This window comes from Arachis hypogaea, chromosome 15, assembly GCF_003086295.3.
Source record: "Arachis hypogaea cultivar Tifrunner chromosome 15, arahy.Tifrunner.gnm2.J5K5, whole genome shotgun sequence".
NCBI classification, from domain to species: domain Eukaryota; kingdom Viridiplantae; phylum Streptophyta; class Magnoliopsida; order Fabales; family Fabaceae; genus Arachis; species Arachis hypogaea.
This window is the reverse complement of record NC_092050.1, coordinates 1244829-1257906: the sequence shown is the minus strand read 5'-3', so window position 1 is coordinate 1257906 and position 13078 is coordinate 1244829. Positions and strand designations below refer to the sequence as shown.

At 30.6% G+C, this 13078-nt stretch overlaps 4 protein-coding genes across 5 annotated transcripts in view; 3 read left to right on the top strand and 1 right to left on the bottom strand.

Moving 5' to 3' along the window:
* LOC112747424 (patatin-like protein 2) overlaps positions 1-409 on the top strand; it is a 32320-nt gene extending 31911 nt beyond the window's left edge. For both annotated transcript variants that reach the window (XM_025795420.3, XM_025795419.2), the window contains exon 6: positions 58-409. The gene's annotated coding sequence lies outside the window, so the exon portion shown is untranslated. The remainder of the gene's footprint in view (positions 1-57) is intronic.
* A 4042-nt stretch (positions 410-4451) lies between these two features.
* Positions 4452-5485, top strand: LOC112747423 (patatin-like protein 2; the record flags this gene model as incomplete). Its single annotated transcript, XM_025795418.3, has 2 exons — positions 4452-4592; positions 4940-5485. Coding segments are annotated over 2 exons (552 nt in total), but the record flags the coding sequence as incomplete, so codon positions are not given.
* On the top strand, positions 5436-6969 carry LOC140179573 (patatin-like protein 1). Its single transcript, XM_072218453.1, has 3 exons — positions 5436-5747; positions 6342-6552; positions 6793-6969. Exons 1-3 carry the CDS (start codon positions 5583-5585, stop codon positions 6819-6821), a joined length of 405 nt encoding a protein of 134 aa, XP_072074554.1. The 5' UTR covers positions 5436-5582; the 3' UTR covers positions 6822-6969.
* Positions 6970-7837: 868 nt separating this feature from the next.
* Positions 7838-11936, bottom strand: LOC112747422 (uncharacterized). The gene is made up of 7 exons (XM_025795417.3): positions 11240-11936; positions 11017-11091; positions 10412-10928; positions 9559-9944; positions 8716-8951; positions 8476-8623; positions 7838-8306 (listed from the first exon to the last, which is right to left on the bottom strand). Exons 1-7 carry the CDS (start codon positions 11765-11767, stop codon positions 8178-8180), a joined length of 2019 nt encoding a protein of 672 aa, XP_025651202.1. The 5' UTR covers positions 11768-11936; the 3' UTR covers positions 7838-8177.
* Positions 11937-13078: the final 1142 nt, after the last annotated feature.

Genomic DNA, 13078 nt, shown 5'->3' with positions numbered 1-13078 from the left:
GTTACGTTGTTTTTGAATATGAATAATACTAATTATTCTTTAATTTATTGCATGTAGCTATGCTAAGCTTCTTTCCGAAGAGAGGAAGGGTCGAATCGCTAAATTGGGATCCAAGAAATATTAGTGTTGAATTCATGGAGCAACTGTCGCAGCAACGTCAATAATCATCATCGTCTTGTTTGAATTATATTTCCTTTCGATTTGTGTGTGCATGCAGTTAGATATATATGCCTTTCCTATGTAGAACAGTACAAGGGTATAAGGTCAAGAATAAATAACCAACGGGATTTGGGTTTCTACAACCCGTTGGGTAATGGGTCTTGTATGTGTGCTATAATAATTAATGAATAATGTTGCTTTACTATTCTAAGAATCAATAAAATGATGATGAGTTAATCTTGTACCTCAATTGAATTTTTAGAACAATTTTTTACTTTCTTCCAAAGGAAACAAAATGATCCATTCTATCTAGAATAACCATATTTTAGAGTTCATCAAAGATCGAATTCTTAACCTTTCGGATCTAGCGTTTGAATACCATGTCATGATACTACTCATCCCAAAAAATTCAGTTGATAAAAAAAGGTAACACTAATGGTTATATCTCTAATACTCCATAAACTTCTATTATACACATTATATAAATATTTCATTAGCTTTTCATAATTTCTCAAAAAAAAAGTAATTATAATCAAATCGATCATGTCAGAAAGATAAAAAAATAGTTAGATAAAATAAATTATGGTTGTTTTTAGCTAATTTATTTTTGTTACTAAATATTTTAGTAATCAAATATGGAATAAGAATCTTTTTCATTATAAAATCTATCGCCTATGAGGGATTTTGAGAGTTTAGAGTAGGACGAGGTACTAAGATTTGCGGTGCTGAGGGGTGAGGGTGAATGAATAATGGGCTTCAGCTCATTATACACAACTTACACACACTGTAGAATTCTTAAACTAGATTAGCCTTAAAATAAGAATCGAACCCAGTGTAACATTAATCTTAACGTGCCATCTAAACTAGGCTTCAAGCTGTCAATTTCATTTTGTTATCTGATTAATGTCAATATATGTTACCCTTTCTTATATTCTCTTTTTTTTTTCTGTCACGATTATAATCTGATTTTTTTTTATCATGGATGATTATGTTTTGTATATTCTTTTTTGGTCAGGAAATTGTATTTTGATTTTTTTTGGACGGGTTGGGTAACTAAACCCAACAGATAACCAAGCCCATAATAAGACACAAACTGAACAGCCAAAATATCTTGGACATGAATGGCCTCTAATAAAGCCCAAAAAACCCAGCTCCCATTAATGGGAGCCCAATTGAGCGAAATCTTGTCAGCGGGCTTTCATTTTTGACATTCTAATTCGTTCTACAACACGTCAAGGAAGTGAGAATATCGATTAAACACTTGGGCTTATTTGGGTGAACTTCTAAAAAAAAATTTTTTGAGTTGTTTTTTTTAAAAGATCTTATAAAAAAGTAAAAATAATTTTATGTTTAGATATTTCATACAAAAAGATCTTTTTATTTATTAATTATGTTTGGATATAACAATATAAAAAAACTTTTTTATTTATTTATTACATGAAAAACATCTTTTTTTTTAAGAAAAAAGATCTTTTAAAAAAAGATATAAATTACAGCTTCTCAAAAAATATATTTTTATGATTTTTCTAGTATTTTTACTTTTACTATTCGAAATTTGCCAAACACACTAAAAAAAAATTTCATTGATAAAATTAAAATTAGTTAATATAAAAAATTTAAAATGGATTAAAGATAAAATTTTTTAAAAGTTAAAAAAAATATATATTTATAAAATAAAAAAAACACTTATTTTAATATCTTACAAAAAAAGAAAGTGAAATGTTCTCTATATTATTTGTCTATATAGTAAATGTACATTTCTTAACTTGTAGCAGCAATTAAGTTATTTTATTTTAATAACTTATTATTTCTAGTTATAATTGATATTCTTTATATAAAGTATCTTTACTAATGTAAAAGATATATAATGTAAATTTAAAACAAACCTTTTTTTGTGACTGTTTAAAACAAACCTATGCATATAACCGGACTCCCCAAATAATAATATCGGATTTGTCTATTTGTGCATTCTAGCTGCAACACGAGGTCAACAAACAATAAATGTGCCAAAATGCATGCCTTTTTCTTTTTTTTTTCAGAAATAATGTATTTACATCTTTTATTTACGTAGTCTACTTTATCCGCCACTAGCCCAGTACCTTATTATAAGACTTTGTTGTTAATAATATTTAAACTTTTTAAAAATATTTTTTATAATTTTGTATAGTATTAAAAACAAATTTTTTTTCATTTCTTAACTTTTATCAACCATTTTTAAAAACAAAAATATATAAAGATAATATATAATATTCAATGTACGTTCATTATTGTCGTTTATCATCCGGAATATGCGCTGCTGACGATATTCCCTCCTATATATAGTTAGGACTTACAACAACTTCAATACTATATTTATTTATTTATTTATTTTATTAAAAATAAAAAAATTCGAACTCGAAAGTAATTTGATCTATAATTAATTGCCAACAACTTCAATATTATATACTTAAGTATTTTTGTTAATTAAATTTAATTAATTTAATCAAACATCAACAAAAATTAATTATAATAATATTATTTTAAATTTTATTTTTTAATTTAATTGGTCTTAATTCATAAAAAAAACCTTAAATATATAGCATTATTATTAAGAATATATGTGTTAAAACTAAGAATATAACTTCAATAATACCACATTATCTTTCAAATACTTTTATTAAAATAGGTTTTATTTTCTGTTTTTGTATGATAACATCTCTGAGGTATATCTCGTTTTAGAGAAAATCGAGCTTGTCTTTTCGTTTTTAAAAAATGTATATTTCGGCAAAAAGAATACAGAGAGTAGATATCTACAAAAGGAACTCCAACGCTTAAATCAGTAAGTATTTAAAAGGTATATAATAATTCTATGAATATAGAATATTAGACATAAAATATAACTTATCATATAGGCCCCATTTGAAATATAGAAAGAGGTGTCTTTATATAGATATAGAGTTGATGAATAGAGTTGATGTTATAACCGTTGGTCGTCATTAAGTCAGAATAATAGTTATTAAAATCATCTTACAAACTTAGAATGAAGACAAATAAAATCGAGTTATAACTCATAATGCACACTAAAGACCGAACTATAAAGTGACAATCACTTTTTAAAAGTAATTTATCATTTTAAAAATAATATTTTAAAAGTTATAATACTTATATTTGATAATAAAAAAATAAAAGTAATTTTTAATAAGTATAGTATTTGGTGAAATTACTTTTAAAATTTAAAATGATTTTTAATATAATAAAATTTATAATTTAAATAGTATAAAAATACTAATTTGAAAAAATACTTTCACAGATATTTTTAAAAGTATTCATGGTTGTTAAAAATTAAAAAATATATAATATTTTTATTTACCAAATATAAATTTATACTTTAAAAAAATAAACACTTTTTAATAAATTTTACTAAACTCATCCTTACAACTATCAACATCTAAGTATGTATTTTGATTTCTTTTGGTTTGATTCAGATTTTAAATCCTTTTTCTTCCTACTACCACTACAAAATAAAGGGAAGATAGCGATGGTTTAATTACCGATTTACGATAATTTTAAACCGTCGCTAAATATAATGCCAGCAAAACTACAAACGCAACACATAAGGGCGCAAAAATAATATTCTGCGGCAGATTCCAATAACCGCTGGTATAACCATAACAAATCAATAATTTTATGTATTGTGTATTGTATATCATTTAAATACACTATTTAGTGTATTTTGTATCATTCAAATTTTTATAAATAAAGAATTAAAATTATGGAAATAAATTGTCACTCTAATTTTAATAATATCATTTTTTATAAATTTATGAAATATATAATATATAAAAACATTATATGTAGCATAACATTATAAAAAATAAAAGTGAAATCACTCATCTTCTAATAAAACTATTACACATATGCATTATTTACAAGTTAGAACAACGATTAAAAATTGCAATTGGAACTTTAGTTGTTCGACTACCTACCTTAACCTTATCATTTGTAATATGTTTATATAAATGTTACTTTTAACACATTATTATACTCCACTACGCAATATAATAATATATAATAATCTCAAACAATGCTTTACTCATTTATATATTCCCCTGCCCCAAAACAAAATTAAAGATCCGTATTTTATTTCAATAATCCAATGCCTATGTGAAGCATTATCATATGACACGAGCTTTATATATAGGCTTGATCCTTAAGCTTACATTCACGCCTTCCTTCGTTTGTTTTAGAGTACTCTTCTATAGACTCATTCTTTCTCTACTTCTTTAAGTGCTTAATTAGTGTCCTAATAAACCATATTGACTGGACTAAACTCATCAGCGAAGCTACCACCTCCATCAGTGGGAAAGTTACTAACTGTCCTCAGCATTGATGGAGGTGGCATAAAAGGACTCATCCCTGCTGTTGTTCTTCAATTCCTAGAGGGAGAGCTTAAGGTTAGATATATATATTTATATTTAATTTAGTTTTAAAAAAATACATTTTTCATTATTTCCATAAAATTATTTATATGCTTTTATTTTACAGCAACTAAAAAAAAATTAAAATTATTTTATTTAATTTAATATTCATATTTTTATACGTACAATGACATTACAACAAAGTAATTCAACGTTTAACAACTTAGCATTATTATTATAAAAGCTATAATTAAATAATTGTTGGTATTAAAATTATAGAAACTAGCTGTTCCAATATTCTTAACTGCTTACTGTTTAACTATATTTATTTTCTTGTTTTAGATAACAACGTATTGACCTAAATTTCTGTAATTTATGTATAGAAACTTGATGGAGAGCAGGCAAGAATTGCAGACTATTTTGATGTGGTTGCAGGAACAAGTACTGGTGGCCTCATTGCAGCAATGTTGGGTGCCCCAGATGCCAATGCAAACAACTCTCGTCCAAAATATAATACCGATGATATAAAAAATTTCTATATCGACGATGGTCCCAAAATTTTCCCTCCTAACGCTCCTACTCCTAATTCTGGGCCCATATATGATGGAAAATGTTTGCACAAAATTTTGAAAGAAGAATTAGGGTCAATTAGATTGGTTCAAGCGTTGACCAATCTTGTGATCCCAACCTTTGATGTTTTACGACTTAGGCCTACTATTTTTTCAAAGTATAAGGTGCTGATCATCATATATATAAAATCTACAGCCAAGTTGGGTTGGTCTAGTGGTCACTAGTCCGCTTAAACAAGTGTCGGGGGTTCGAATCCCACCTTGTGCATGCAGCAACCTATTGGCCAGACAAACCCTTAAATGGAGTTCAGTACCGCGACAGATTAGTTCTTGACCTGTCGGATTGGGGGATAGCGTGGAAAACCAAAAAAATATATATAAAATCTACATTTTTCTAATAATCTAGAAAGAAAAAATAAAATTAGAAATAATTTGTTAAATAGAGTTTGTTGGTGGCATGCAGGCTCAAGAAGATAAATTCAAATACTTGAATGGGCTCCTGTCAGATATAAGCATATCAACTTCAGCTGCACCTGTTTATCTCCCAGCACATTGTTTTACCTCTGAAGATGGTAGCACAGAATTCAATATGATTGATGGTGGTGCAGCTGCCGGTAATCCGGTAAATTAAATCGTTATAATTTATATTTTCTAAATTATATAGCTTAAAATTAATTCTCATAAATAAATTAAAATTATTCTATAATTATTTATGCGCTTTCTATAATCATTATATGATATCAAAATTTTTATATTCTAAAAATCTAAAATTTGATATTTTATGAATTCTAAAAGAAAAGATTAGCATAAGCCAAATAAAAAAGAGAAAAAGGAGATCTATACAAAAATATCAGCAAACTTAAAAAACAATTTTTACTTGAAAAAGTGTGTTAAAAATATAATTATTCATATATTGCTTCTTTTTGGCTAAAACTTTTAAAAGAAATAATATCATTATTCATTTATCTAATAAATACATCTAAGAGTTTAATTTTAATACACTTATAATATAAAACATTTTATACAGTAGTAGTTAGTATAAAATTATACTAGCGTAACATTAAGTATTCTTCCTTTTCAATATACTTAATAAACATTGATAAACTGAATTTTGATAGACTCAATTAAGGAATATCATTTGTGCCCATTTATATAAAAACTTTACGTGCATTATTATTTCCAATCACAACATTATGTATGTATAATATATTGTCAGGTATTGGTGGTTCTAAGTGAATTAGGACAAGAGCAGATGAAGCATTCAGAGTTATACATAATGATGGATACAGTAGATGACTGCTCCAATATCTTACTGCTGTCTCTGGGTTGTGGAGTTCAACCGCCAGTGGCTGCGCCGGGATGGACCGTTAACACAGTAAATCAATGGAATCTAATAGGATGGATGGCTGAAATTGATTATTCAACGGGTACAATAAAAAGATCCCCTGCATTGACATAGTGGATTATTATGCTTATAGTGTCTTTAAAGCTCGTAACGCTGAGCGCAATTACCTTCAAGTTCAAGTACATTCAGTTGTAAATTTAAATGAAAAAAGAAAATTAGGAACCAACTTAAAAATAATTTTATAATTTTTACTTTTAAAAGGTATTAAATTAATTATGTTTGTACAAAATTTATAATTAAATAACATTATATATTACTGCAGACGGATGCTCTGACCCCAAATATGGATAGGATGGATAATGCTTCTGAAGAAAACTTGAACAATCTGGTGAATTGTGCGAATAACATGATAGATGAAAAAATTAAAAAGGATCAATCCAATAACCTTCCAACTCAAACCCATAGATGATACTACTACGTATCAACAAGAACTTATACGGTAATTTAACTATATATACATACATAAAGATACTTAACAAGTAGTTATTTTTGAATATGAATAATACTTATTCTTTAATTTATTGCATGTAGCTATGCTAAGATTCTGTCCGACGAGAGGAAGAGTCGAATCGCTAAATTGGGATCCAAGAATTATTAGTGTCAAATTGATGGAACTACCGTCGCAGCAAAGTCAATCGTCATCGTGTTGTTTGAATTATATTTATTTCCTGTGTGTGCATGTAGTTAGACATGCCTTCCCTAAGTATGTGTGCTATGATAATTAATCCTTCTCTGTTGTAAATTTGTAATCATCTTTGTGCTTTGTTTTCAATTAACAAATAATGTTGCTTTTCTATTCTAAGAATCAACAAAAGTGATGATGAGTTAATCTTGTATCTCAATTGAATTTTTAGAACAGTTTTTTACTTTCTTTCAAAAGAGAAACTTTTATTCTATTATTATTCAGAGTACGAAAAGGAACGATTTTCTTTTTTCACATCAACTACTATTACAAAATGAATAGATAAACGATAAGATAACATAATTAAAAGAAACGAATAGATAATTCATAATTGTAATCAAATATGGAATAAGAGTTTTTTACATTAAAAAATCTCATATATAGGAAATCACAAAAACTAATTATACTTTTACCTTGGAAAAAAAAGGTACGGACACAATCATCTATAAAAGAAGCTTAGCGTAGTTTTAAAAAGGGGACGTAAGAAGCAAAGTTACAAAATTTGATTGACAACTATTAGTAAAGACTATTAAAATTTGATTACAAATTACAAATTTTTAGACGATAAAAACTTAGTTAAAAGTTTGATAAAACTATAAAGAAATACAAAGTAATTAAACCTTACTGAAAGCACAAACTTAATATTTTATTTTTCTCAGATATGAGAATACATGCACACAGTAAACAGTCTACAATAGTTAAAATTAAAGAATGTAAATGCTTGCTCTATCCAAAATCAGGGGAGAAGAAGATAGACTCAATATATTAGAAGGACAAAACATATAGAAGAGAGAATAATTGATCATTCAGAAAAAGAATAATAGGAAACAAAATTGTGTGAGACACAGAGATATAATACAATTGAAACCTGGAAGACGTATATAACATAGTTTCCATCTTTTGCACGCAGCTTCCCTAATCTGGAATCACCTAATGACCTGTTTTATAATGATGCTAAACAAAGATTACCCCTCAGTGTGCTGTTTGCAGCCCTTTGGACCATAATGCTTAGACCCGCGCCTCACAATTTCGTTGCACAAGTAGCAGTAATGGCTTTGGCATGCCCAGCAAAACATGTGATTATTGTTTCCGACCTGTTGATCAATCCGGAAAAGGATAACAGAAAGTTGTCAAGTGTTGATAGAAGCACAGTTTTTCAATATAGGAGTTGGATTCATCTACTTTGGAGCTCTAAAAGTAGGAGTTTGCACGATTTCAAGTTATATTTTTATAAGAAGCCAACAGAAAGCTTTGCTTGTATACCTTTGCATTGAACTGACGACAGTTAGGACAGGGCAGGCCGCGTTCCCGAAAGAGTTCAGCCTGTAGTTGTCCTACGACCTGGCGATGGTTAATGCGCTCTTGCCAGTTCTCAATCATTTCTTGTGGGAACAATTCACAGGATCCATCCCTAAAAGAGAAAATAGAATTTGAATATTCCGAAAATGCAAACTATGCAGAAGAAATATTTTATATACTTCTCCTTTTAACAAAACTATATACCTGAAATGCCCATATGGGTCTGATGGATCAATTAATTTGTTGCAACGGTAACAAAAGTATGCTCCACAGTTACTGCACTTCATTTTGTTACAACCTTCAGTTCGGTTGATTGCCATGCTACAAGAAGGGCACAACTTGGAATCTCGATGAATTTCTTTCATACTAAGCATTTCATTGATCTTCTCCCGTTCCCGTAGCTTTTGATCTTCCTTTAATTGGGACGAATTTTGACGGTCCTATAACAAGAGAAAAAAGAGGGGGGGGGGGGGGGGGATCAGAAAACTATAACTACTGTTTGATTTTAATATCATTGTTGGCAAAAACCATGATTAGAACATCTCAAAGTGCATGCCAACATCCAGGGCAGTAGTAACTAGTGAAGGACTCAACTCACATAAAAATTTAAACAAGCTACAACACATTTCATGCAATCATTTATACTCTTTTTTGATGGAATCAGTTACATGGGTCAAACGACCCTATAGCACTTTCTGTCATAGATCATACCAGTTTGAATAACAAAAAGCAATGAAATCAAACAGATTACTGCACAATCCAACTCAAAACATTAGGAAATGTATGAAGGTGTTAGTATCAGGAAACTGGAAGCAATCAAGGAAGGACATTGATGAACACCAGAAAATGTGTGGTCACTTGACCATTCTAATTACGACATGAGAAGAAGCATAGAAGTTTTATTGAATCAAAGAATTATTGGTTACTTACATTCTAACTTCCTCTAGAAAGAAAAAGCTCTATGGATCTCCAAAAACAAAAGGAAAGATACCAAGATCGAAATAACTAGCCAAATTATATAACTAAAAATTACTCCAAATATCATACCTGCAAAATTTGAAGTTTCATATCTAGTGTCATGCATGCTATGCCAACATGGCGTCGTTCCCGACAAAGAGTACAAAAGCTAAAATAGCATTTTGAGCATTGAGCATGCTGATCTTCATCCTCTATGCAAGGTGTTTCACACCTTGGGCAATAAACAACATCAGACATTGATGCAAGTGTTCTCTCCAGCATCATGGATTCCCAGCGCTCATACTCTTCATCACCAAGCAAGTGTTTCAAAAGGCCAGGTGGAATCATAACCTTACATTTTGAATCAGGACATTGAAGATTACTAATGGTGCCTTCTTTTACATGCATCTGAGTGAAGGTCTGCAAGCATTTCAAGCAAAAGAAATGCTGACATGGTAACCGGACAAACTCGGTACCTGTTAAATGACAAAAAAATAAATAAAACTAAAATGATAACTTCTCAATTTTAGTAGATGAAGTCACAAACATGAGGAATGGGTTCAACATCTATTCCTCTTTGAGCGAGCATATAGAAAATGGTGAAGAAAGATAGAATAGAGAAGGGGTAAAAGAACCCTTCACAGCAATTAGGGCCAAGAATGTAGATAAAATTTAATAATATATATGATTCATCAAGAGCAGTATCAATATTTGAATACCATGAACTTATTTAAGAAGGCAACAAGCATAATAAATAACTTCATTTTAACAAAATGAACAATGATTCCGGACCCATAAACTACTCTGTCTAGTTAAAATCATGGAAAGCATGGACATAAAGGCAGTGCATAAAAGTTGCATTCTTCAAGTGTATGAAAGACTAACTACAGAGAAATTTATTGATGATGTACATGAACTATGTCAAGAACAGATTGGAAATCACCTGGATATTCGCTAAAGCAAATGCTACACTCATGTAATTCTTTGAGGAAGTTCTCATTATGCCGCTCTTTATTGTAACCTCGCAAGAAAGGAATAGCAGCATCAAGGGATATGGAACCTGAAACAACACGCTCATCTCCAACACAATTCACGCCATTCCGACCAAGGATAATTTCCTTATCAAATCCCAGGTGAGAAAGAGAAGAACTTTGTAACCAATCTACCCACTGGTATATTACTTCTTGCCCTTGCTGCTCTGCCCATATAGAATCCAACTGGGAGCATAGACTTAAAATATCTAAAGATTCCAACCATTGAACAGAGACAGTAAACAAAGGTGGTTGGTGGCTTGGATATGACTTGGGCAATAAGCAGGTCAAAACGATTGGTGGAAGATACTGAACTTTGAAAGAGTAAAAGAAGTCATCCGAATTGCCGCTTGCAACATCAAGTTCATTAGAAGAGTTCAGCTTAGCAATAATGGCAATTTCACCCAAAACTTCGATGTGTATTTGGATCTGAGGATTAATAAAAGTTTTAAAAGATCAAGTTAAGCTTTAAAGATAATATACATGGCAAAACTATGTTACTGGCTGATTGCTAAACCTGAAAACAACGGAGGCCTTTCCAGCTTTCAAGCTTGTTAACATTTTCTCCGTATATCGACTCCACCACAAGTAACTGCAAAAGAGAAATTAGGGAAAAAACAAACATCAACTTAGAAATTGCAAGTCACCAGCAAAATGAACAAATAACAACAGAAGCATTAAGAACATGTTCAAAATTGAATGCATATAGTATTGAATTTGGAGCAGAACATTGAAATAACCTCATCTTCCTGCAATTGGTCATTGGTACTGAGCTGCTGCTCCATTAACGCAGGCTCTTCCACCGCATCCAATAACCTACGAAGCCTATTCACAACATAATCATCGGCATCGTCGTCATCCACCTCCTTGCTGTTGCTCGAACAAGCCTTGTGATCTACCTCTCTTGTTACTGTCACAGCATCACTGACACTGATGTTGTTGTTGTTGTTGTTGTTCTCTTCTTGTTTGTGGTTCTCGTGTGGTAGCGGTGTCACGTGATCAGCAGCAGGCACCGCCACAGGATCGGAGGTAAGGAGGGAATCAGAAGCAGAAGAATCAAGTTCTGATTTCTTGACGAAACGCAATTTTGGTTGTTGATAATGGTTGTGGTGGCCGTGGCGGTGGTGAGTCGGAGGAGTGGAATGCTGCTGCTGATGATGATGTTGTTGGTAGAGAGGCTTTGGAGTGAAGGAGTCGTCGTCGTCGTGGTGAGGGGTACGGTGGTGATTACGGTGGTTTCTGCCTCCTCTGGTCTTTCTGGTTGACATCGGAGACAGAATGGTCGTTTGTGGCTGCAGCGTGCGATTCTTTTTATTACAATTACGAATTTGTCTGCGCCTAAAAGTTGATGCTTTCTGTCTTAATTCTGAAATCTTAAACCGCTTTCTCCCCGTAAAATATCTAACTAACTAGGCAAGGTATATAAAAATGCAAAAAATGATTAAAAAAAAAGATTTGAGGAAAATATAAAATAAGAGATTAATGAATATTAATATTTTTTATTTTATTAACTTTTTTTGTGATTATTTTATTTGTTCTTTACAAAAGAGCTTGATCCAATGAAATATACAACAAAAAATATTAAAAAACTATTAGAATTTATTTATTTATTTTTTTATCATAAATAAGTTATAAATAGCATTTTTCGTGTATATATTACTTGTTTTTAAGTGTAGCATTATGATGCAAAACTAAGTTCCTCCACCTATAAAAAAATTCCATTTGCTTAGACTGGATCGGAAGCCCATCTAGATCAAATAACACTCGAAGTCCACGATATTATTTTAATTTCGATTTTAATATTGTGGTGTAATTTATACGAATGCTTCAGATTTTAATCTGCTTTGTTAAGAATGGGCAAAGATAGACGTAGTTCATGTATTTGACAGTGAGCAAATTGATGCATCTTCTGCATAGAATAAGCATGAGTTTGAAGGGATGTATAGAATAGGGGTGTAAGTTATCGAACCGAACTGAACCAAACCGAACCGAGCATATGTATCCATTTTAATGTTTTAACTATTTTAATCTTTAACCTAATAACAAAAATTCCCAACCCCTAACTATTTCAATGTTTTACTCTTATTATTTTAGTTTATTAACTATTTTGAACCTCTAATTATTGTGATTCATATTTTGCTTATTAGAAATTAAAAACTGAAAAACCGACCAAACTAAACTGTTGTTGGTTCGGTTCGATTCGGTTCGATTGTTATAAAAACAGCATATCGAACGGTTGTGTATCTATAGGAACCGAACATATCGGTTCGATTGGTTTTTGGTCCAAAATCGAACCAAACCGAACCGATAATATACAAAAAATCTCTTATGCAGTTCTTTTTTTTTTTTCAAAGGTAAGTTAAATTTTATTTTTTCAAAAAAAGAAACAAGTGTCCAAAGAGGGACAAATAAAAAGCAATTGAGAATTCCCACTATAAGTGACATAACAAAACAGATGGCTAAGAAGAAAGGTAACGACACGAGGATAAGTGCTGAATTCTGAGTTTCATCTCAATGGTACCGCATCACTGCATTAGTTATCTCCTCCATTGTAGTCTTCTTTCCTTCAAACACTTCTC

Bases quoted from the DNA above. Each gene is read 5' to 3' on its own strand.
- LOC140179573 (XM_072218453.1), top strand. From the start codon at position 5,583: ATGCAGGCTCAAGAAGATAAATTCAAATACTTGAATGGGCTCCTGTCA. The intron at 5,748-6,341 runs GTAAATTAAATC...ATATATTGTCAG, and splicing joins GTGCAGCTGCCGGTAATCCG to GTATTGGTGGTTCTAAGTGA. The intron at 6,553-6,792 runs GTACAATAAAAA...ATATTACTGCAG, and splicing joins TGAAATTGATTATTCAACGG to ACGGATGCTCTGACCCCAAA.
- LOC112747422 (XM_025795417.3), bottom strand. From the start codon at position 11,767: ATGTCAACCAGAAAGACCAGAGGAGGCAGAAACCACCGTAATCACCAC. The intron at 10,929-11,016 runs GTTTAGCAATCA...ATTAATCCTCAG, and splicing joins AAGGCCTCCGTTGTTTTCAG to ATCCAAATACACATCGAAGT. The intron at 9,945-10,411 runs GTGATTTCCAAT...GTCATTTAACAG, and splicing joins TTGCTTTAGCGAATATCCAG to GTACCGAGTTTGTCCGGTTA.